At 32.2% G+C, this 25,284-nt stretch overlaps 1 protein-coding gene across 2 annotated transcripts in view; it reads left to right on the top strand.

Annotated features, from left to right (window-relative positions):
- Mysm1 (Myb like, SWIRM and MPN domains 1) overlaps positions 1 to 25,284 on the top strand; it is a 41,756-nt gene that overhangs the window by 6,051 nt on the left and 10,421 nt on the right. Inside the window, exons 4-17 of one of the 2 annotated variants that reach the window (XM_077791273.1) lie at positions 3,526 to 3,603; positions 3,692 to 3,715; positions 5,061 to 5,139; positions 7,914 to 8,012; positions 9,880 to 10,634; positions 14,013 to 14,143; positions 15,360 to 15,463; positions 16,709 to 16,786; positions 18,756 to 18,844; positions 21,432 to 21,486; positions 21,820 to 21,870; positions 22,551 to 22,625; positions 23,168 to 23,356; positions 24,040 to 24,172. In XM_077791273.1, the coding sequence (XP_077647399.1) occupies positions 3,526 to 3,603; positions 3,692 to 3,715; positions 5,061 to 5,139; positions 7,914 to 8,012; positions 9,880 to 10,634; positions 14,013 to 14,143; positions 15,360 to 15,463; positions 16,709 to 16,786; positions 18,756 to 18,844; positions 21,432 to 21,486; positions 21,820 to 21,870; positions 22,551 to 22,625; positions 23,168 to 23,356; positions 24,040 to 24,172 (1,940 nt within the window). The remainder of the gene's footprint in view (positions 1 to 3,525; positions 3,604 to 3,691; positions 3,716 to 5,060; positions 5,140 to 7,913; positions 8,013 to 9,879; positions 10,635 to 14,012; positions 14,144 to 15,359; positions 15,464 to 16,708; positions 16,787 to 18,755; positions 18,845 to 21,431; positions 21,487 to 21,819; positions 21,871 to 22,550; positions 22,626 to 23,167; positions 23,357 to 24,039; positions 24,173 to 25,284) is intronic. The other variant, XM_077791274.1, reaches the window with a different exon arrangement.

Raw genomic sequence — 25,284 nt, 5'->3', positions numbered from 1 at the left:
ATTTTGTTGTCAGCCAACACTTAGGTGATATGTGAGTACTGAATTGAAACTATAGAATATTTAAGTCAGTCATAACCTTAAAGCCAATTTCCATTTTCAGAGTTAAAACTTAAAAGAGGTTCATTTTTCTAAGGATTCAAAATTATAGTATGTAAAAGTTCTTTTCACTTTTTACTCTATAATTTGCAGGTGTTTTGTGGGAAGAATCCTAAGTACAAAACATAAAGCAAATACTGTAGAATGAATATTTTATCCCCAGAATTGTGGCTACTTATCTATGTTTCAGCCTCAGCCACTAGTCTCTTGTCCTCATTTTAAAAAATTTTTAATTTGTTATATATGACAGCAGAATGCATTACAATTCATATTACACATAAAGAGCACAATTTTTCGTATCTCTGCTTGTATGCAAAGTAGAGTCACATCATTCATGTCTTCATACATGTACTTAGGGTAATGATGTCCACCTCATTCCACCTTCTTTCCTATCCCCTATCTCCTCCCTTCTCTTCCCTCCGCTTTGTCCTAATCCTCCCATGCCCACCTCCCAACCACATTATGAATCAGCATCCTTAAATCAGAGAAAACATTCGGCTTTTGATTTTTTTGGATAGGTTAACTTCACTTAGCATTATATTCTCCAACTCTATCCATTTACTATAAATGCCATGATTTTATTCTCTTTTAATGATGAATAATATTTCATTTTGTATATACGTCACATATTCTTTATCCATTCATTTACTGAAGAGCATCTAGATTGGTCCCACAGTTTAGCTATTGTGAATTGTGCTGCAATAATCATTGATGTGGCTGTGTCCCTACAGTATGCTGTTTTTAAGTCCTTTGGGTATAGACTGAAGAGTGAGATAGCTGGGTCAAATGGTAGTTCCATTCCCAGTTTTCCAAGGTTTCTCCATGCTGTTGTCCATATTGGCTGCACCAATTTGCAGTCCCACCAGCAATGTATGAGTGTGCCTTTTTCCCCACATCCTCACCAACACTTAACGGTTGTTTGTATTTTTAATAGCTGCCATTCTGACTGGAGTGAGATGAAATCTTAGAGTAGTTTTGTTTTGCATTTCTCTAATTGCTAGAGATGTTGAACATTTTTTTTTTAATATATTTGTTGATTAATTTTATATCTTCTTCTGAGAAGTGTCTGTTCAGTTCCTTAGCCCATTAATTGGTTGGGTTTTTTTTTTTTTTTTTTTTTTTTTTTTGGTGTTGAGATTTTTGAGTTTTTTATATATCCTAGAGATTTGTGCTCTATCTGATGTGCATGTGGTAAAGATTTGTTCCAAAATGTAGGTACTCTGTTTGCCTCAGTGATTGTTTCTTTGCTGAGAAGAACCTTTTAATTTGAATCCATCCCATTTATGGATTCTTGATTTTAATTCTTACTCTATTGGAGTCTTATTAAGGACGTCTGAGCCTAATCCATCATGATGGAGATTTGGGCCTACCTTTTCTTCTAATAGATGCAGTGTCTCTGATTTAATTCCTAGGTCTTTGATTCACTTTAAGTTGAGTTTTGTGCATGGTGAGAGATAGGGATTTAATTTCATTTTGTTGCATATGGATTTCCAGTTTTCCCAGCACCATTTGTTGAAGAGGCTACCTTTTCTCCAATGAACATTTTTGCACCTTTGTCTGATATAAGATAACGGTAATTATATGGGTTAGTCTCTGTGTCCTCTATTCTGTACCATTGGTCTACAAGTCTGTTTTGGTGCTAATACCATGCTGTTTTTGTTATGTTCCTCTGTAGTATAGGTTAAGGTCTGGTATAGTGATGCCACCTGCTTCACTCTTCTTGTTAAGGATTGCTTTAGCTTTTCTGGGTCTCTTATTTTTCCAGATGAACTTCATGACTATTTTTTCTATTTCTATGAAGAATGACATTGGGATTTTGATCTAATTGCATTAAGTATGTATAGTGCTTTTGGTAGTATGGTCAGTTTGACAGTATTAATTTTTCCTATCCAAGAGCAAGAGAAACTCTTTCCATCTTATAAGGTCTTCTTTAATTTCTTTCTTTAACATTCTGTAGTTTTCATTGTATTCTTTCACATTCTGTAGTTTTCATTGTAGAGTTCTTTCATTAAGTTGATTCCCAAGTGTGTGTGTGTGTGTGTGTGTGTATTTTTTTTTTTTTTTTTTTTTTTTGAGGCTATTGTAAATGGGGTAGTTTTCCTCATTTCCCTTTCAGAGGATTTGTCACTGATACACAGAAATGCCTTTGATTTATTGTCCTCATTTTTTCGTGTGTGTGTGATATTGGTTATTTAACTTCTTTGAGACTCAGTTTTCTTATATGTTAAATGGAAAGGTTGAACAAAATGATTTCTGATATGACTTATAAAGATGATTAAAAGTCTAATAAATTATGGTTTATTTTTAATTCATCCCAATTATTGCTGTGTTGATTTTAATTATCAAAGGTTAGCTTCTTATAGACTTTCTTATTTTCTAACATTTCCCAAACATTGCAGTTATAGCCTAAATAATTGCTATTCAATGAGAAGCACATATAGTTTAATATTTCCCTAGTTATTTAAAACAGATAAAATTATTTTGATAATATATCATTTATATATATAATTCTAATGATATATCATTTAAAATATTTTTCGTAAACATTATTAATGAAATGTTTTACATTCTTTGTTTCATATTCAATCTTTGGAACCCTGTGTTTTCTATCTTTAGAAAACATTTCAGTTTGTGCCAGTTATGGAGTTTAAGTGCTCAAGAGTCGCATATGGCTAGTAGCCACTATATTAAACAGTAGAATTCTAGGTTAATGAACACTACTTTCTGAAGTAGTTACTTAAGAAATGGTAACAGAAATTTTAATGAGAGGAGAATTATATGTAAGCATTTAGAAGACAGGGATAATGTCTGCTTATATTTTTTGTCCTCAACTCAATAGTACCTAACATAATACCTGGTGCAGTGTGTAGTCAATAAATATTTGTTAAGTAAATAGTAGTTTGGATTAATGACAGTATTGCAATAGGCTAGTTTCAAGAACTTGAGAGAGGGAGATCCTTTGTAGATTTGATCTCAGTGTTCTTTTCATTAGGGTAGAGGGGAATGCTGAACTATTCTCTGTTATCTTTAGAAATATGGAAACAATATTCTCAAATTACTGTAGACAACCAATCTAATTCATCTATTATACTCCCCGTATATTTTAGAAAAGAAGTTTTAAACAGTAAGGCTATTTCTTCTCACTTCTAATAGAGAAGATAAGAGAAATTAGCATTTACGTAGCACATTTTGTGCAGGCATTGTGTGATATTACATATAATTTATACATGTAACAACACTGAGGTATGATATTTTTACCATAATTTTTGCGGACCTAGAAGAGGCTTTCAGAATTGGTTTTGCCAATTTCAAGTTTTCCAAGTCAAACAAAGTATGACTTTCATGAGTCTATAAATGCCAATTTTATATGTCACACAAAAGTTTTATGAGATTAATCTTATTTTAAAAGTGTCCTTAATAATCATACAGGTATTATTTATCTAAAAAATCACTTCCAGGAAAATTCTGGCTTGATAAAAAGGAAGATAATAAAAAACAAACGAACAGGTAAAATCAATTTAAACTGTTAAACATACAAATGCATTTTTAGAAATTTCTTCTCAAGCTTCCTTATTTTTTTTTTCATGTGGTGCAGTCTGCAGAAAACAGCAAAAATCATGTATGTACTTCTGTTTTATATTTTTAAAACCTTTCTGATCATTTAAAATTATGGAATATTTTTCAAAAATTATAGTTATCTTGAGGAAAAGCCCTCTTGATGAAAAAACAAAATAAATATAAAAACAGAGTTTCTAGTACAGATGTAAGAATGCCATAAGTATGTTGATATTTATTAGCTAGAATTTCTTTTGTGACCCATAGAGGCAATTCATCAAATTATGGGAAAGATAGATTCATAGAGATTTATGGGTAAATTTTAAGAAACCTATTACCTAATACATTGTATATTAACTTGAATTCTATTGCTGTGTTAACTAATTTTCAGCAGAAATCTAATTGGATTTATGGCTTTCAAGCATTATCTAGAAACTTTATCTTACAAATATTTTTTCCCAATAATTGGAAAATATTGATTTAGCATTTATAAACTTGTAAGTAAAAAAATTATTTAGCATTATAAACTTGTAAGTATATAGTTGGTTAAAATATGGATTGATTACTAGGCCCAGTAGCACAGGCCTATAATCCTACACAACTTCGGAGGCTGAGGTAGGAGGAGTGAAAGTTCAAGGCCAGTCTCAGCAATTTGGTGAGACCCTCAGCTTAGTGAGACCCTATCTCAAAATTTAAACAAACAAACAAAATAAATAAATAAAAGACTGTAATGCAGCTCAGTGGTAAAATACCCCTGTATTCAATCCCCAGTATAAAAATAAAGATGGATTTATATAATTTACATAGTGGTAATTGTGCAAGAACCTGACCACTGAGCAGCCTTTGATGTTTGTATTTTGTGGAGTGAACAATAACAATGTGAAATTAATAGAAAGATCAATGACTTGAGTGAATTAGCTTCATCAGCATTTTATTTTTAATTTACTAAAATGATTTTAAAAGCAGTAAGTGTAATGCCATGGTTTTGCAACTTCTTTTCTGACTCAGTATTTATATGGATTTACCCAGTAATTAAATCAGAGATATTTCTGGAATCATTATAAATTCTTAGATACCTTTAGGATTGGGGAATGTATTAACACCTGCTGCTTTGTATTCATTCTAAGAGGGCTGTTTTGTTGGTTATTACATTGACTTCCTTTGATGTCTTTAGTTTTATCCTCACTCAAACCTGGGGATTATATCTTTTGGGGTTTGTATCATCCATAGTAGAGATACATGACAGGGTAAATCTCTCCCCCTAGTTAGAGGCTGTAGCCTTCTTTTTTTTGTTTTATTTTTTAATTCTTTGATTCGTTTTAGCCCATGGCTATCTATAATCTTTAGCTGCATACATAAGGAATGTTCCATTTCAGAAATTTTTTTGCAATTCCTCTTTTTCCCCTCAGGGTACACTCTCCTACAAAACCAGCCAGTTACTCAGTAAAGTGGACGATAGAAGAAAAAGAGCTGTTTGAACAAGGGCTGGTAAATAGAGCAATTTTTAATTTATAGTAAAAATGATTCTAAAAGCAAATACTGATAGAGTTATAAGATTAAACCGTAGAGACCAGAGCTTTTAATTAAATTTATTTAACAACTTGAGTTTTTCTGTAGTTAGAGTAATGGTGTTTATAGTGTAGTACAAGAGAATTCCTTTTAACTAAGGTACTAAAATAGATTTGAATCAGTACTTTGATATAAACATTTTTGGGGTATTAGTAAAATCCAAGAAATTGTGCTGTTATCTGTATACATGACACCAACTCTCTGGATTAAAAGGTAAAATATTTAGTTGTCTAAAACTTTGTGTTAAGCTGGGTGATCAGCTGAGTTGTTTTTTAATAAACTGTTTGCCACTATGTACACAGGCAAATGTTTTATGCATAGATATGAAGACCAGAATAATTTCATACAAAATAAATTCATACAAAACATTCTTTTGTATGAATGTTTCACTGAAATCTATTTAAAAATGCATAGATTATATAATGGGGAAAAGATGTATGCTCATTTCTGAAAATATTCCTTAATATGAAGAAATTTTTAACAAAAATGTTCAGGAAATTTGTCTTTAACAAGAGTAGATTATATATTTTCTTTTAAGATACTTGTTACTCTGTATTTTATAAATTACTTTAGAAATTATATATATATAATATTTGTGTAATTATTTAAGATTTGTAAATGCAATTTGAAATATTTACATTTCTATAGATGATGAGAAATAAAATGTTTTTGCTTTTCTAGTTAAAACCATGGTATCTATAAATTCTGTAAATACTAAACGATATTGAGGGTTTTTTCCCTGTACTGGTGATTTTTTTCCTATATTGGTATTTCAGTCCGTTGCATCATAGTCTAATTTTAATTAACCAGTAATTTATTTTAGTCTGCTGACAGCTTTTATGTTTTGTCCCTTATAAAGATCAGATATACATATGTGTGAAATAGTTTGTTTTCAACCATTTTTTGGTTGATAATTGTTGACATTGTTGGTAGTTATGGGAATGCATTTGTGTGCTCAAAAGTCAAAAGTAATCTAGTTATAGGGTGTTAAGTCTCCCTTTCAATTCTGAAGTAATCAGTGTCGTCATCTTTGTATATCCTTCCTAAGATATTTTGTCCATTTATAAGCAAATATGTATTTACTTATATAGAGATATGTAGAAATCTACCTATCTGCATTAAGAGATATTTGAATTAGAATGCTTTCATAAACAAAAAACAGAGTTTGCATATATACTGAATTCTCTCAGGCATACAAGAAGGGAATTATGTGATACTGAACAACTAAGGAAGGTTTTTTCTTATTTTCCTTTGGCAGTGGACTGTCCCTTTATTTTGAAATTGGTGCATGTTTTCCTTGCTACTCTCATTAGTATCTTTTCTCCAGTGTTCATGTTGTCCAAATTTCTGATGTCCCCAGTGATATACTTTTATCTAGATCTCTAGATCTACTATTCTGTGCTATCAAGTTATTTAACTGCTTTTACTACCCACTCACACAAAAAAAAGAGAACTAATTCTTCAGTAAGTTAGTCTCAACTAGGTGCTGATCTCTTTTTCTTTTATTGTACTGGGGATTGAACCCAGGGGCACTTTACCACCTTAGCCCTTTTTAGGTTTTTATTTTAAGACAGGATCTCACTTGGTTGCTTAGGGTCTTGCTAAATTGTTAAGACTGACCTAGAACTTGTGCTCCTCCTGCTTCATCCTGAGTTGCTGTGATTACAGGCTTATGCCAGTGCTCCTTGTTAAGTGCTGATCTTTAGTAATTAATTCATACTTACTAACAATTTTCTCAGAAGTACTTTCAGTTTTAAGAAATTGTCCATGTCAGATTTTCTAATGAATATCAGAAATAAGTGTATAAGTTAAGGTTTGTCATTCAGGTCAGATCTTTGAAGATGATTTGTTATTGTTTGTTACTGATAAGACGTGACTGTTTGACCTGTGGATCTGCCTCTCTACCTCCCTGAGTTTTGGGTGGTTTTTCTTTTTTGTGTTTGTTTGTTCTTATAAGAATTCTAAAAAATTGAAATGGTTGAGCTACTTTGAGAAGTAGAACGTATTCAGTGTGGTGATATTATAAAGACGATTTACATATTAAATGAGAATTATACTTGATACCTAAAAATCCCTTTTGTATAAAATTGTATGTGTTCCTTTCTGTACTTCAAAACATGGGAGCTCCCTCCGGTTCCCAGTTTTTTTTTCCCCACAGCTTCAGTGTTAGCAGGTGCACAGCCTTGACACTAAGAGGGAGGCATTAGATACAGGTATAATTCATTCGTGATTCAAACTTGTAAGTCATTGCACTGATACTTGTATAGAGTAAAAGTGTCTGTGTGGGGCACAATGGATGTTCTGAAAATTTTGTGATTAGTGCAAAACATGTTAAATGTCCAATGTTCACCTACCTCCTTTTTGAGCACTTACTTATTTTTAAAAGATATCTTGTAGATTTTGGAACATCGTAGTGTGCAGTATGAATGTATACAGTTAGGTAACACAAGTGGTGGATCTTCATATATATTATTATTTTCTATGATTTTTAAAATTATTTTGGATTGTTTTCAGAAGTCCAGGTTCAAGGGAGAGCTTTTAGATTTGAAAGAGCACAGTCTATAGGGAGGATTTCATTGTTTGGTTTAGTCTATAGATAAAGATAGTTTTAATTGTTTTTCAAATTTGCCATTGCTTAAAATATTAATAAGTAAGCTAATCAAAAGCAATTTTTTTCCATTTTGATAACGCAGGCTAAATTTGGTCGAAGGTGGACCAAAATTGCAAAGCTGATTGGAAGTCGCAGTGTTTTACAAGTGAAGAGTTATGCCAGACAATACTTTAAAAATAAGGTAAGCAGAACAAAATTAGTAACCAGAAATATATAAGTATTAGTGTCTTATTGTTTAAAGTTTTATATTAAAAGTATTTTAACCTCATAAAACACTATGCATGTTTGACTTTAAACACGTTAGAGCATATCTTTAGTTTTTTAACTGTTGCTATTAAATAGTATTTATATACTATACTACCTAATTTTCTATAGTTTAAGGGTAAATATTAACTACCCCAAAACATTCTAGAAGGCAAGGATTATTCCTAAGAGAGGCTTAGAGGTCTTGTGTTCCTCTAAACAATATCTCTTCTTTTTTAAGTATTTGCATTATAAAGACTTTTATCTATTATTACAGCTTAGAGGACATAAATGCTAACATGATTCTGGAATCTATTTAATAGTAACGAGGTTTTTATAAATTTTGTGGAGAACTTTCTGAAAACTTTAATAAGTAATATTCAGAAAGACATAGTTATATAATTCCTTAATCTTTCAAGTAATTTGTGCTATATTCAGCTGTGTAATGTTGATATTTAGAACTTTTTAACATATTTTGCTTGAGCTCTAAATATGCAAGTATATAAAATTTGGAAATGTCCTGAGTGAAATTTGGTGTTTTAATGTAACTAATGTGTTCTAACTTGATACAATATTTGTCTTGGTGTTAGCTGGGAATAGGTGGTAAGTAATGGAAGGTATTCATTGTATAGTAATTAGCTGCTACTTCTTTCAAACTAACAAAAGCAACTTGAAGTAGTTTATCAAGGTTGAGGTAATAAGGAACAGAAAAATAGCTTCACCTGATTATTCTTATACCATGCTTCTTACATTAGAATATGTGGAATAAGTTGGAGTATCAGTTGTACTTATAAATGTGGGGTGGAAGGATACATTTATATTATAACAGACATTAGAATTTTATGAACTTTAATGCAAAATTTCATCCAGAATTTTGAGATTAAAAACAGGAGGCTGAGGGCTGGGAATCTAGCTCATTCAGTAAAGTTCTTCCTAGCATTCATGAGGCCCCATGTTTGATTCCCAGAATTGCAAAACAAACAGAAAACCTTAAAATGTAGTAGGCTGCAAATAAATAAGAAGATTTTTAATGGTATTTGAGGCTATATGTCCAAATCTCCTCCTCCCCCTGGTACCCTTTTGTTCTTTACATGATCCTGGGATTCTTTTGTGACAATGGAGCTATTATCTCTTACTTAGAGCTACCATATCTCTTGGATGTGTCAGTCATTTACAGGATTTTCCAAAAATATTATATATAAAAACTTTCATTTCAATTCATATTTACTCATTGACTTTCATCTTTTTCTTACATTATCAGGTATTATCAGGAGTGGAAGATAATACCATGGCTTAACATTATAAACTCTGTAATATTGAAGCTGCATTAAGTTAACCTGCAAAAAAATAGTTTCTATAGTTGAATGAAAGATGGATTGAACTTACTGAATGTAAATATGTGACATAAATTCCCAAGTAGAGGATTATTTTAGCATCATAAGAAATGATCAGCTGTGTTTGTCATTTTGAAAAGTAGACTTTTATAAATATTTTTAATATCTTATAGAACACCTTAACGTGAAAGTTGTTGGTTTAGTCTCTGGTTAGTTCAAGCCTATTTTAAACTTAATACTGAAAATAAATACATGGTAGTTCTATATAGATCATTATTATTTTAAAAGTACCAAATCATGAGTCATATATGGGAATTTAAAATGTTGATCTTTTACATTTAAAAAGCAGTTTTAAACACATTAAGGAGAAGCACAGTGAAGGTCTAATGTACCATTATATCTTATTTATTGTCAGTTGATTAAATTTTAAAACCTTAATATTATGGGTGTCTTATTCTGATTTTTAATAAGGTAAAATGGAGTCCAGAGAAAGAAACACCAAATCAGAAGAGCAACAGTGATCATCAGGTTAAAAATGAAGATAAAGGGACAAAGGCATGGACACCATCATGTTTAAGGGGACGTGCTGATCCCAACCTAAATGCTGTAAAAATTGAAAAGTTGTCTGATGATGAAGAAGTAGACATCACAGATGAGGTGGATGAGTGGGCTTCTCAGACATCACATAAGAATTGTAGCAGTGGTCTCTTGTTAGACATTCCTAATAGTAAAACACATGAATCCAGTCAAGAAATCAGAAGCCAGGAAATTCTCTTTTGCAGATCTTCCAGGGAATATCTTCAGAATATAAAACAAGATGAGATGAAAACACTTTCAAGCTCAGAAATTACATCATGGACCAAAAAACAGAGCAACAATGAAAATGACTCAGCTGAAGTCAATGATCAGAAATGCAATAAACTGATTAAAAATGGTGACAAGCAAGGTGGAAATGGAATAGATGACTCCAGGCAGTGTCCTTCTCCAGAGCCTTGTGAAATTCAGAAAGATTTTAGTGATAATGAAATGCTTTTTCATTCTTCCTGCCAAATGGTGGAGGAAAGCCATGAGGAAGAAGATCTTAAGCCACCAGAACAAGAAGTAGAAATAGATAGAAATATTATTCAGGAAGAAGAAAAACAAGCAATTCCTGAGTTTTTTGAGGGACGCCAAGCTAAAACACCAGAACGCTATTTGAAAATTAGAAATTACATTTTGGATCAGTGGTAAGAATAACATTTTGGATGCTGCTTGAAAACCTGATATTCTGTGGAGTATTTTAACTAGACCTATGTAGAATTTAAAATTTTGCTAGTGATCCAAAGAGCTTTCACATGTATTATCATTTCAGGAGGAAAGATTAAACATTTCTCATAGTGATCTTTTTTTAAAAGCATTGCTAAACATTGTAACCTATGGCTCTCATAATCCATCTGTTCTTCAGAGTGTTGGAGCCTGGAAAGAAAAGGTCTGATGATTCCTTTAAGAAGCAACTTCTTGGGACAGTGTTGGGAAGATGTACACAGAGAATTTCTTTTCAGAAATTTTATGTACCTTAAGTATAAAGAAGGAAAACTTAGGTGACAGAGGAATACACTGTAGTTAAATGTAGCTAGATTGCATAAATAGTTTTCCTAAATAGCTGTCTTAAATGTTTTCAGTTTGAACTTGTTGCATAATAAGGTATTTCTTATCATCTACCTTCATCAGGATACAGGAATTTTCTAATGTATGGAGTTACCTTCTAAATTGTCAGTATATTTTAATTAATATGGAATAGGAAACAAGACAAAATACTTCTCATCTTATTAGCCTAAATACTCAAAAATATTTTGAATTTTTTGTTTGTAGCTTATCAGTTAAGTCATCACTAAATATTCAGTTTGCTGTTATTGTTTCAAGAATATTGAATTGTATATGGCCAACTTTACAGAGCGCTTCCAGGTGATGGGCCCTTGGGTGAGGATTCAGCAGGGTCCCTTGTTTTTCTCTTTCACTTTATCAGGTCTTTCTATCCTGTTTCAGTAACTTTCTGCTATATCCTGGGGATGTTATCAAAGGAAACAAATAATTTGTTGAATCAGATGTCTTCATTTTATACAGACAGTATTACATTATTTGGCTTGCAAAGAGAGCCATATTCCAACAGGAGGATTTGTTCTTGTTCTTGCCTCATGATCATTTCAATTGGTTAAAGTGCTAAAAGTACAACTTCTGGCTAGTGTTGCTATCATAGTAAAGAATATTGAGGAGGAACAACTCCTAGCATTTACATGGTGTTTTGCAGTTTACAGAAAGCTTTCCTTTATTTCATTTGACTTGTCACCGTAATACTGTGAAAAAGACAGATGGTATAATCTTACGTGATAAGAATAATTCTGAGATCAGGTGACCATTAGAGGCCTGTCTTTGATTACACAACCAGCCAGTGACTATGAAAGATGTTAGTCCAAGTCTTTTTGTTATTCTACATTACCTAATTGACACTATTTTTTAAAAGTATATTTACTTATTTGATGATTCATTTATTTCCTTCCTTCCTTCCTTCCTTCCTTCCTTCCTTCCTTCCTTTCCTTTCCTTTCCTTTCCTTTCCTTTCCTTCCTTCCTCCCTTCCCTCTCTCCCTCCCTCTCTCCCTCCCTCCCTCTCTCCCTCCCTCCCTCCCTCCCCAGGGCCTTAAGCATGCTAGGCAAGCACTCTACCAACATTCCCAGCCCTTTTTGATTTATTTTTGCAGTGCTAGGGATTGTGCCCCAAAGCTTTGTACATGCCAAGCAAACTTTCTATCACTGGGCTACATTTCTGCCCTTACGTTTTAAAAGACCAATGGAATGAGATTTCTATTGGTCTTTACTTTTATTTTTGGAAATAAGAAGATGGGTAGCCAAAATTGAAGGACTTCAGAACAATAAGTACTTCTGAAATGTCTATATGAGCCAGGCCTGTTGACACACCCCTGTAATCCCACTGGCTCAGGAGGCTGAGGCAGGATAATTGCAAGTTCAAAGCCAGTCTCAGCAACAGCGATGCTCTGTCTCCAAATAAAATACAAAATAAGGCTGGGCATGTGGCTCAGTAGCTGGGTGTCTCTCCCTGAGTTCATTCCCCTGTACCAAAATAAATAAATAAATAAAATGTTTATAAGAAGATCATCAATATATACTTAATATTTGTTTAATCAAATTGTTGCTTTGCATTTTGGATTCCATATGAGGCAGAATAATTTACATAGATATATAAATGATATGGCAGTAGTTTACTAAGTCATTTATCTTAGTTCTTGAAACCAATTTGGTTTTGCTATTTAAATATGATAATTTAACAGAACAGTGTGAAAGCAAAAAGGAATGTTTTCAACAGAACTGAAATTTTGGTTAGGGACTGGAGGTGGTACTAAAAAATAAAAAAAGAAGAAAGGAAGACTTAAAAGTTTTCAAAATAAAAAGAAGTCTGCTAAATTTGTTTTTAGATAAATCCTTTCCATAAAAGTAGATGTAACTGACTCCCTGGTTAGAGGAATGTTTTTATTAAAACAATAATCTATACAGTTAACTGAATTTCTACCAAATGTCAGGCATTATATTTAAGCTATCCGCAATCCTCTTGACAATTTTGTCCTCGTTTTGCAGATGAGAAAAGTTAGGTTCACAGAGGATAAGGAATTTGTTCTAGATCACACTAGGTGAAGATGATTTCAGAGTCTGGAGTCTTGACTCACTGTTTCTACAGTTCCAACTCAGGGCCTTGACCACTCTGTCTTAGATCTTGCTTTCCTCCAGATCTTGGAGAGTCTTGCTTTCTCATCTCAATTCAGGTCTGCGCAGGAAAATGAGAGGCTTCTGACCACCCTAATATATCTTCTTATTCTTCATTCTTTTATTTTGTGTTTTATTTACTTTATAGAGCTTACTCAAATAAATACACATTTAAAAACTATGAAGTTCAGGAAAGGGAGTTTGGAGTTTTGGGAGTGTCTTGATTCTTTGGAATCCCCTATAATATCTATTTCTGTTTCCACTGAGAGTAAGAACTTAATATTTATTAGATTCATTATTAAAATGAATATAAAAATGTAAATATTTGTAAGATAGCTAATAGTTAAGAGACATCTGACCTAAGTAATATGTTTAAAAATTAGAAAAAGTGTAGAGGAAGATAGAACTCAGGAGTAGAATGTTTGCCTATCCTGTGTGGAAGCCTTCGGTTCATTCTCTGGCACTAAAAAAAAAATTGAAAAGTTTAATGCTAAATCTTTTTTAATATATTGTCAAAGTGCTCTTTTTTTCAAAGATTTATACTTGAATTTGGATCAATACATAAATAACCTTCTAACTTAAAGATCCTGGGATAACTGGAATATTGACTTTTTTATTGGTAAAAGAATAGTACTTGTAAAACACAGTACAGGTACCTGTAAATTATTGCATCACTTAAAGATGTTTAAAGATTTTAGAAAAAAGTACACTTGGGTTATGTATTATATTTGCTATACACTTTATACAGTGAAATGGGTAAAATTTTAAAATATTTCATATAAGTTTTTCCCAGAATTTTTTTTTATGTTTTTATTTATCCAAAATAATTGTATTTCCATCTCTTAATTAGGGAGATATGCAAACCGAAATACTTAAATAAGACCTCAGTACGTCCTGGCCTGAAGAACTGTGGGGATGTTAATTGTATTGGACGGATTCATACATACCTCGAGTTGATAGGAGCAATCAATTTTGGATGTGGTAAAAATAAAAATCCAACATCTTTTACTCAATATTTTGTATCCTTATAGCACCCATTAATTTCTATTACTATTAGAATTTAAGTAAATTTAAGTATATAGAATTCAAGGAGGTAACCATTATGGAATAAATGTATAATTATGATTTTGCTGTAAATCAAATTTTTGTTGATTAAACTGTTTCTTTTTGATCTACAATGAAAACTGAAGGTATAGTTTTTAAAGGAAAAATAATCTAATAGAAATAGTATAGTTCTTTGTAAGGCAAAAGTAAATAATTTTATGAAAACTCTATTAATGGCCCATTAAATTTATGCATACAGATTGAGGCCAACATGGTGCTTAAAAAGTTAAAGACACTGGAGCATTTCGATGCAAATATTCCAAAATCTAAAAAAAGTATGAAATCTGAAGTACTTCTGGCTTTGAGCATTTAGGGTAAGGGTTACTCTACCATTTACTGTATTTATGATAGAAATGCTATCTAGCAATGATTAAATAAAGGAAATAATTTTAGAGCCTCCACACTTAAATGTATCAAAAGTACCAAAATATTTTAATGGAAGAAAGTTCTTTCACCCATTTTCCCCCATATTTAAATTTGAGGAATAGGCATATTTCAAAATGTATTCCATCCTTTCATTGAATTGACATGACAAAAACTTTTTGAAGAAAGCTAATAGCCATAGTTGCATAGTCATAAGGTAACTAGAATCTTAGAGCCCATGGTTTATTTAAGAGGAGTACATTTTGTTTCTTTTCTGTGAAAGTGAAACAACTAACTAGAAAACTCATAGCACCTTTATTTTATTTTATGTGCACAGAGAATTTACAGTCTACTTTGGAGCCTCTTTTTCATTTCAGTGGCCTGGTTTGCCCAAAGCCCTATATTTATAAATTAGCTTTTCAGGAAAATTAAAACATTTTAGCTTCCTTAGCTACAAAAGAAAAATGATCTGTATTTGACCGCCAAAGTGAGCAAAGGGAGCTCAGTAGTCAAAAATTATAAATACTGATTTCCTATATCCGTTTTATTGAAATTTCCTTTTAATAATAGCATTACTTTTATCTGGGAACTATAACATTAGTACATTAAATGTATGATTATGGAATAAGAATCATTGTTGCTCAGCTAAAGTCTTTGTAAATGTGTCTTCCTCTTTAACAAGTGAACTTCACAAAATAATAGATTGTTTATCTTTCCTGAACTCCAATAGAACAGGCTGTATATAATAGACCACAACCAGTTGATAAAGTTCGAATCAGAGACAGAAAAGATGCAGTAGAAGCATACCAGCTTGCCCAGCGTCTGCAGTCTATGGTAAACAGCCATTTTTCTAAGTGATTCCTCTACATTGCTCCTTACCAGTTTAGTAAAGAATGCCTACTTTATCTGCTTAACAAATGGCCATTTAGTGGAAGAAAATGTTTTCTATTACACTTCACCTTAGCCATTTATTTTTCTAGCTTCTGTTCAGTTTCATACTGGTTTATGAAGCAAAACCAACTGTAAAATCCTCAAAATTCATTGACAAACATGCAAAGCCATAATGTTTTGTTAAAGTGGTTTTGGGTGTTTAGTTTTGATTTAGAAATGTATCTTTTAAAACTTTACAGTTCAGGGGGTTAGTGATGAGGTTCAGTGGTAGAGACTTGCCTAGGTTAGGAGACTCTGGGCTCAATCCCTAGCACCACTGAAAACAAAACAAAACAAAACTATATAGTTCAGGTCTATTTTTCTCTTTCATTTCTATTATTTTTGTGTCTTTAAAAATTGTCTCCATAAGAATCAGTTTTTTGGAGTAACATTTACCTTTAATTCTTAGAATCAGTGAATTTTGTATTTTAAAATTTAAAAGGTAATCTTGTTGTGCATGTAAGTTAAGTTGATTATAGGTAAAATGTATGGGGGAAACAAAAGTATTATCTAGTAGTTATTTTTCTCATTGTTGAGGCTGCAAACCACTTCTACCTAGGTTTACTCTATTAAGAAAGGATGTTTTTTCTTTCTGGAAATGATACGGGTCATACTGCCCTTTCATAGCTGATCCATCTTAAAGGTCTCAGTATTGAGGTTTGTAAAACTGAATATTAGTAATATCAACAAATTCTGTTTTTCACTACTTGTATTAACTTCATTGTCCCCTTTCTAAAGCTGACATATAAAGGGAAGCCATTTCCTTGGTGGTTCTTTCTGGTCTTAAAAATAATTTTGTCCTAGGTTTTTAGCTTCCAAATGATAAACAGAAGTGAAAATTAAATGCAAGTAAAGGACAGAAGATCACAGATTTTTTTTCTTTTCAAACAATGTCTCTGCCTCATCGTCTGGCCTACTCTCCTCACCTCCTGCCAGTGCTTTCACCCATAGCTCACAATTACTGATGTATTTCTGAGTACTAACTGTTGAACATAAATTAATAAAGTTTAGTGAGTCATTGATGATCAGAGATGATAATATTTAAATAAATAAGTTAACTAAATTTTATATAGTTATTATTTTGGTTTTGTGCTATCATTTCTCCAAGTTAATCTTGTTACCTTTTGCTTTATTTTATTCTCATCATAGCGAACAAGGAGACGAAGGGTTCGAGATCCATGGGGAAACTGGTGTGATGCAAAGGACTTAGAAGGACAAACATTTGAGGTAATTTTGACCTTTTACATGGCTTATCAATAAAAACTGTTTTCGTCAATATACATCTGTCTATCTTAATGTCATAATATTATAGTTGTTTCATGTGTTTACACATATATATCTTTAGTCCCATGTTAATTTGTTCGTCTAGACGTTTTAGTAAGCCACAAAATGGAAAGCTTTGTTTCTACAGTTAATTAGGAGTCTGACTTATTTTCAGCACTTCAGTTCTCTCCCTGTACATCTTATCTCTAGTTCAAGAATGTATGCCCAGTCAAAGAGTTGGTATGCCTGTTTAATTTCATTAAATACTTATTGAATGATGTTTTCTAGACATTAGACATTGATATACAAATATTGAAATGTTTTTCTACTAATTCCTAAAAAGAAACACAGGCAGTAACTGGGTTTGTGTTTGTGTATATACACATGCACATCCTGTTCTAAATATACAATTTGTTCTAAATAGCCAGTACAGTAGAATGTAAAGAATACATGATTGTGTTTTTAATGGCTTTGTTACCTTGAGCAACTACTTAACCTCACTGTATTGTGTGTTTTTTTAAATTTATGAAACATGAATAATAGTACTTCCACAAAAGGATTTTTGTAAGAAGTAAATGAAATGAAGTATATGTATGAAGTCTTAGTATTAGATACTCACTAAGCCAACATGCGTAATGTACTAGATAAATGTTGGTTCTCTCTCTTCAATCCCCATTTCCTGCCCTAACTTTAACCTGAACACACAATAATAAGGCACAATAATAAGTAATACATGGCACAATAATAAGTAATACATGGTTTCTTACCATAAGGAACTTATATTTCTGTTAGGAAAGACAAAAACCTATGCCAAGTTACATAAGGTTGGTCCATGAATTATAAGGCCCTCTCAAAGACTTATGATCAGGGTAGGTTTCCACAGAAGAGGTGGTATTTGTTCCAAAATATCAACAGAAGAATCATCTTGAAAGTGGATTAAAATATTCCTATCTGAGGAAGTGGATAAGGTGCAGACATGGAAAACACTAAAATATATATGTATATTCTGGAAAAGGTGCATTAGCTTATCTCAGCTAAGGTGTAAGGTTGGTAATAAAGATGAAATTAGTGAAGTATGAACATTAACTCACTTAACTTCACAGTAACACCATGATATTGTTATTATTACTCTTAATCTTCCCATTTTTAAAGATGAGTAAACTGAAGCATGAAATCAACTTTTTGATAATAAATAGCAGAGCCAGGCATTCTGGCTCTAGAATCCTTCTGGAGTTTGGGATTGGACCCAGGGCATCATGCTTGTTAAATAAACATTTTACCACTGAGCTACACTCTCAGCCTTTAGAAACTGTGTTGTTTTTGTTTTTGTTTTGAGTTTTTTTTTTTTTTGTTTGGTTTGTTTTGGTTTTGGTACCATGGATCAAACCCAGGGGCAATTTAACTGCTGAGCAATATTTCCAGCCCATTATGGTTTTTTGGTTTTTGTTTTTTTAGACAAGAATTGTGCTGAGTTGCTTAGTACCTTGTAAGTTGCCAAGGCTGGCTTTGAATTTGCAGTCCTCCTGCCTCAACCTCCTGAGCTGATAACAGGTGTGTGCCACCACACCCTACAAAATATGTGTTCTTAATCTTAACACTGTGCTGTCCCAGTTGTGAAAGAAAATTCAGCACAGTAGAACTTAGTAACTAGTAACTAGGGAAACTAAAAGACTCAGATGATTCTAAGATTCTTTAACCTGTGTGATTGAAACCATTGATTGAAATGGGCATATCCAGAGGACTATATTTTCAATTTGATATGGCTGTTTTATTTAAAATAATTAAAAAAAAATTCTCCAGTAGGAGACCCATTTAGGTCAATTTAGTCTATCTTATTCTCACATGCTCTTAAATTGATTTTAAAAGACTGTTTTATTACTTTTCCCTCTTTTGTAGTTGATGGACTCTGATAACAATTGGTGTTTTGTTTTAGCATCTGTCTGCTGAGGAGTTGGCAAAAAGAAGAGAAGAGGAAAGGGGCAAACCTGTTAAACCTTCAAAAGTGTCAAGGACAACAAAAAGGTACAGTGTTATGTTATATAAATTTAATTGTTTTAACTTATCAGACAGAAAATGTATAGACAAATGACCATTGGCTACATTATGCTATTATTTACCTAGATGGATCAGTTAAAATTTTTTTTAATTAAAAATAATTATAAAATTTTGGGGTTTTTTTTTTGTTGCTATAATCAAATGTTTTAAACTTCAGGTGCGTGAGCATGGGATCCAATATATGTTTCAAAAGGACCTTGTTTATGACAGGAGATCATTCAACTCCAGATATGGACAAGTAACCTCAGGAAGTGACTATTTCTCTTAAAATATATATGAACTAGTTTGGTTCAATAGTGCACACCTGTAATCCCAGTGACTCAGGAGGCTGAGGCAGGAAGATCACAAGTTCAAACCCAGCCTCAGCAGCAAGGCTACAAACAATTCTGTGAGACCCTGTCTTAATAAAAAATAAAAAGGTCTGGGGATGTGGTTAAGTGCCCCCGGGTTCAATCTCCAATACCCTTCCCCACCAAAAAATGTGTGTGTGTGTGTGTGTGTGTGTGTGTGTAATTTGCAAAATATAAGGGTTGCTAAGTAAGTCAAATGCCTTGAATTTTTCTAGAAGACCTCTCCATTCCCTATAGATACCTATCCCACTGATTAGATCATAGTTTTGTCACTATTCCCTTTTAAAACAAGATACCCAGGAATGTCACTAGATCATTTTCTTGCAAGTTGTGTGACCTTGGATAGACCTCCTGTTCTTGTTTATGAAATAATAATTAAAATAGCTAACACAGTTCACTATGTTTTAAACAGTTCACATATATTAAATCATTTAATCCTCATAGAAACCTTCTGTAATAGTTGATGTTATCACTCTCATTTTACAGATGAAAACTGAGGGGCAAAGGGCAATTTAGTAACTTGCTGATGCTTAGTGTTGGAGCTGTGATTTAAGCCCAGACAATAAGGCTTAAGAATCCATATTCCTGGTAATATATAATTTACTACATTATATATTGCTTCTGTGAAGTAGAAATTAAAACTAATACTGTTATTGTGAAAATGTTAGACTATGAATACAGTCATCTATAAACCAAGCCTCTTCATTCAGTATTCAAACATTTGATTTTTTGAATTTGTGAGACTTATACTTTATATTTTTATTTTCAAATCGATTCAGTGTGTCAGGACCTTTTCAAATTCAGGTCTACTTTTCACATTTTAGCCTTTGTGCCACTAATCATCAACATTTCAATAAGTTTGCCTTTTCTTCTGTTAATTGCCACATAAAATGTTTAACTGGAATAAATATAAATATCAGACATAGTCAGATACATTTATTACCAGAATTAACCCATATTTCTTGTTATTCAGAAAAGTAATGATAGTGTATGTCTTGCTTAAATTTGGATAAAATAATTTGAATCTTAGTGTAGTTTTCTGGTTTCTAGCCAGTTATCCCCATCAGACGTATCTATGGGAAGATCTCTTTATTATGACTTAAATTTTCCTAAACCCATTATTTACCCCTCCACTTAGTAAAGGCTCACAAATCAGCTGTTTAAAAATCTTTTCCAGAGTTTTCCTGGTAATCAGCATTTAATTCTTGTTTCTGATGTCTGCTTTTTCATGGGCCCCCGGGTTCAATAATTGCCAATTCACCATCCTCTAACCCTCAAGAAGCATTGACAGAGGTTCTACATTCAAGGTTATTAAATGTTCTGGGATGTTCTTCCACTGTTCTTTTTATTTTTCTCATCTGACTTGGCCTTTAGTTCTTTTTTATTTGGTAATTGAAAGTTCTTAATTCAACAAATATTTTTTGAATGCCTACTGTGTTTCAGGCACTGTCCTAGGCCCTTGGGATACAGTATTAAATAATACACAATGTCCTTTTGGCACTGGTTGTCTCATTCGTACAGTGGAAACATAATAGTCTTATTTTTTTCCAGTCATAACATCATGAACATATTCTTGCTTGTTTTTCTTTCTGTGAGTATAGCCTAAAATAACCTTGTAATGTGCTTAATATTTTTCCCAAACTCAATTTTTTACTGATCAAAGCATTTTTGACATGTCTTTCAAGTTTACACATGGCCTTTTTATTTAGATTTGCTTAGGTTCCCCCTTTTCATCTCTTTATATAATAAGAGTTTTCCAGAGAACTTCCTCTGTACATTAATTTCTTTAATAGAACTATTTGTTATTCATTTATTTTAAAAGTATTCATTGAATCTACTCTGTAGTGGGCACTTTGTACTGAGAGAAATTTTTTTGAGAAACATCCATGAACTTTGGTATCTCATGTCAGGGAACTACCACTTCTTCTTTTTCCTTTACTAGAACTTCTAAAAATCTGCTTTCAGCATAGGAAACATGGCTGGCCATTTATCCTGTTTTCTTTGGGTATTAGGAAATTAAGTTGCTTATGGTTTCTTTCAAAAAGGTTGTATGAATGTACTAAGTGATTTTTCTAATTTTATATTTTTCTCAGAATTTGAATTTAGATTATTGATATACATTTTCAAATTTGTAAATAATTTTATAATAATTATCCTAATCTTGTTGAGGTTATATTTAAAATAAGTATTTTTTTTCTTTTCAGCTCATTTGATCCCTTCCAACTGATACCTTGTAATTTTTTCAGTGAAGAAAAGCAGGTACTATTTATATATCAATGACAAACCATAGGTAATGTCACTGTCTGACAAGAAATGCTTTTTCTTATTCTGTATATGCAAGAAATATGTATATGAAAGGATCAGATAAGATATATTAAAGGCCAATTGATTGGTACAGATGGAAAATGAGAGGGAATTTTTCCTGCTAGATTTTGAAGGGTAAATTTATTATAAAAAAAAGTCTGATTTGCATTGAACTTTGATTAGTGGTGAGAATTTGAAAGAGGCAAACGAGAAAAGGGTGGACATTTGAGTTGGGGAGAACACAATCTCTATTTTTATGTGCCCCCCCCCTTGTTTTTTGTATTTCAGGAGCCATTTCAGGTGAAAGTAGCTTCAGAAGCACTTTTAATAATGGATTTGGTAAGGATAATCTATTGTGTTGACTTACTCTGATTTCTATTCTTGTTGTATTTTTATTATAGGAAGAGTATGGAAGACATTTATTTTGGATCTTTATTATCCTCTTTTAAGACAAGGAATCTAAAAATAAGTCTTTTCTTTTGAAGAAAAGCCATACAATTGCATGTTTCCATATTTTAGAGAAAATAAATTAATGTGAGTTTTGCGGACTGTTTGCCATCATTAACCCTATTTTCATTTCCTAATGTCTCATGTCTGCTGCCTTTTTAGAGTACTGAAACAAAGCACAACTTGTAATTTGGAGGTTCCTTGATTGCAATAAACTACCAATACTCTAACAGTTGTGTAAGTTTGTGGTGTTTTCTGTAGAAAGACCCAAAGTAATTTTTACTTTTGTGTCCTTGTAATGCTTTTCTTGAATAGGGAGAACAAATAATGTCTTCATTTTTAAATGAAAAAGTGCTGTCTTGGGTTATTAAAGTGTTTGCTTCAAAACTTCTCAGCCAGCAGTGAAGAAAGATGAAATTTGTGTTCAGACTCACATCTAGTTAACCTATGTGGCCTTATTTTAGAATAGCATAGGTGTATTTAGAAGTGACTCTCCTATAATAGTGAGTTTAATTCTGATTTTTGTCAGATGGTTTGTGCATTTGAGCTAAGTAATCTTGTATTTCTTCTAGCATGCTCACGTCTCTATGGCAGAAGTAATTGGTCTGTTAGGAGGAAGATACTCAGAAGTTAATAAGATAGTTGAAGTAAGTTCTTTCTTTAAAAAAAATGTTTTAATTACTATCTAATCCTGCTGCCATACTAAATATTTTTATGGAGTATTTATATCAAAATAGACTTTACTTATTGTATGTGTGAGAACATGCAAATTATTCCCAGAAGTGACTTACATTTCATATACACTGAGCTTCTATTTTTTTTTTTTTCTCATCAAGAAAGAGAATACTGCCAAGCCTTGGCCTTTCACTACCTTTATCAATAAAGAGCTATAACTCTTTATTGATGCCAAAAATATGTATTAATACTTGTAGTTGAAAGTTGATATGCATTATTCTGTTGCATATCAATTTGAAATTATTGCCATAAATAACAGGAATTGTTGAACACCTTAGCACTTGTATATTATATAGTGCAATTTGGAAAAGTAGCCATTAGTATGACCTTATTAAAATAGAAAAATGCATGCAAAGTTCTTAGCATACAATCACACTTTGGGAGTATAATTTGTTTGCAAGTGATAGAATTAAGAGGATTTCAGAATAATCATAAGAGGCTCAATCCTTCATAGGTCTGTGCAGCAGAACCATGTAACAGTCTGAGTACAGGACTACAGTGTGAGATGGATCCTGTATCACAAACACAGGCCTCAGAAACCTTGGCTGTTAGAGGTTACAGTGTTATTGGATGGTATCATTCTCATCCTGCATTTGATCCTAATCCTTCCTTAAGAGATATTGACACACAAGCCAAATACCAGGTATGTATATAGGTATTGTATGTGTGCCTGCTGTACATGATTACACATCCTGTTGTGTTTTTTTTCTTTAATAAGCATAGTGTTTTTGATATTCTTTCATCTGGGATTTTTAATTGAATTCTTTTCTCTGATTGTAATAATAATACATGTTTGTATAAGCATTTGGAGAGTCAGCAATTTTGTTTAGTACAGACAAGCTACAAAAGTAATACTGATATTCTCAGAGCCTTCTAAAAATGATAGGAAAAATTAGGACAGGGAATAGTTAAAATAGTTGGAAACATTCATGTAATTTACCCATCTGAAGAAAACAAGTTTTTTTTTCCTACAATTTTATGTTTGATATATGAGTGTTTTAGCTGTGGGCAGCTATTGTAGATTATAGTTGAAAAATAACCATTATAATTAGTAAACATATTCATAGCAAATATAGATTTTTGCAGGCTTTGTGATATTTTTAAGGGTCATTTTAGATTGGGTTTGACACATTTTAATTAAATAAATTTAATTAATTAAAAATTTCACAGTGTGAAATGAATACATGCAGCATTTCATTTTGTTGATGTTTGGATATGAAGTTCATAATGTACCTTTTTGTTCCCTTTCCCCCCATTAGATGTTAGTGTGATTAAATACTGACCTTTGAATTTATGTAGTTGAAACTAATTTTACTTTTTTTATAGAGTTATTTCTCCAGAGGAGGTGCAAAGTTCATTGGGATGATTGTTAGTCCCTATAATCGAAACAATCCTTTACCATATTCCCAGATTACCTGCCTGGTTATAAGTGAGGAAATTAGCCCAGATGGCTCCTATCGTAAGTTTTCAACAATAACAACTAATTACTATTTCTTATCTTATAAATCAAAGAATTTACAGCTATACAAAACTATTTAATGGAAAAGTTTGTCCATCAACTAGACAATCACTATTTTTATGCTATTTAGTGCTACCACCTTCTTCTTTTACATAATAGCCCTTGTGTTACCATGACAACTTGGCAAAAGGATGAAAATGTGGAGAAAAGTTATAGGCAAGCAGTGTATGTGCTAGGAGAACTGCTGTATATGCTGGAGAAACGGCCGTAAATAAGCATAGTCCCTGATCTCATGAAAGTGTGCTTATAAATGCAGACTGGCTTTCTCTGCAGTGGAAATGGAAAAGGGAACAAACAAACAAAAAACCTTGCTCTCTATCATCTCCTAGTGATATTAGGTTTACCAATGACTAACTCTTTTAATCCCCATTCTGTCTCATGAAAGAATTTGGTTGGCTTATCCCATCAGACATGTGTTTTCTCTGGAATTTATGTCTATTGTGATCTAATCAACTCTAGCTGGATAGGGGATATGTATACCAGATTAGAAAAGGAAGAGGATATAGATGGAAATGAAATGGTTGGAGGAAGCAGTTGGCTCTTCTAGGATGTTATTCTCTTTTTGTTCTTACTACCACTGCAGAATTTCAGATTTCCTTTGAATTAAATCATGAGTTCATTATGAATATGTGCTCATTTTTCTATCCCGTTACTAGTACAAGACTAGTAATTAATGTCACATATTTTATATAAGAAGGAATGTCAAATATTTTTCAAGAAAAACTCCAGTGCTGAACTTAAACTGATTGAAATATATAACGTAAATGAACAATTTTTACCTTGTCATACAAAGATCATTTATTTCAATTGCAACAAGGTTCTCTGTTGTAAACAATCTTTGTAGATTTTGAATGACCTCTTTGAAAATAAAGAAGAAGAAAAAAAGCCTTACAAACTCATTTTTTATCCTTAGCTGCTTGAGTGCAGACAATGTTTCATGAATAGATCAGCATTTATGCCTGTTGGTTTGTTAGCTTAATAAAGAAGTCAAGGGCAAAATACTCACTTATTGACTTTTTTATTGTACTAAACTGAACAACTGTAATATCTGT

The sequence above is a fragment of the Urocitellus parryii genome, chromosome 11 (genome assembly GCF_045843805.1).
Source record: "Urocitellus parryii isolate mUroPar1 chromosome 11, mUroPar1.hap1, whole genome shotgun sequence".
Taxonomy (NCBI): domain Eukaryota; kingdom Metazoa; phylum Chordata; class Mammalia; order Rodentia; family Sciuridae; genus Urocitellus; species Urocitellus parryii.
Note: the sequence above shows the minus strand (reverse complement) of the source record. Positions and strands in the feature narration are given on the sequence as shown.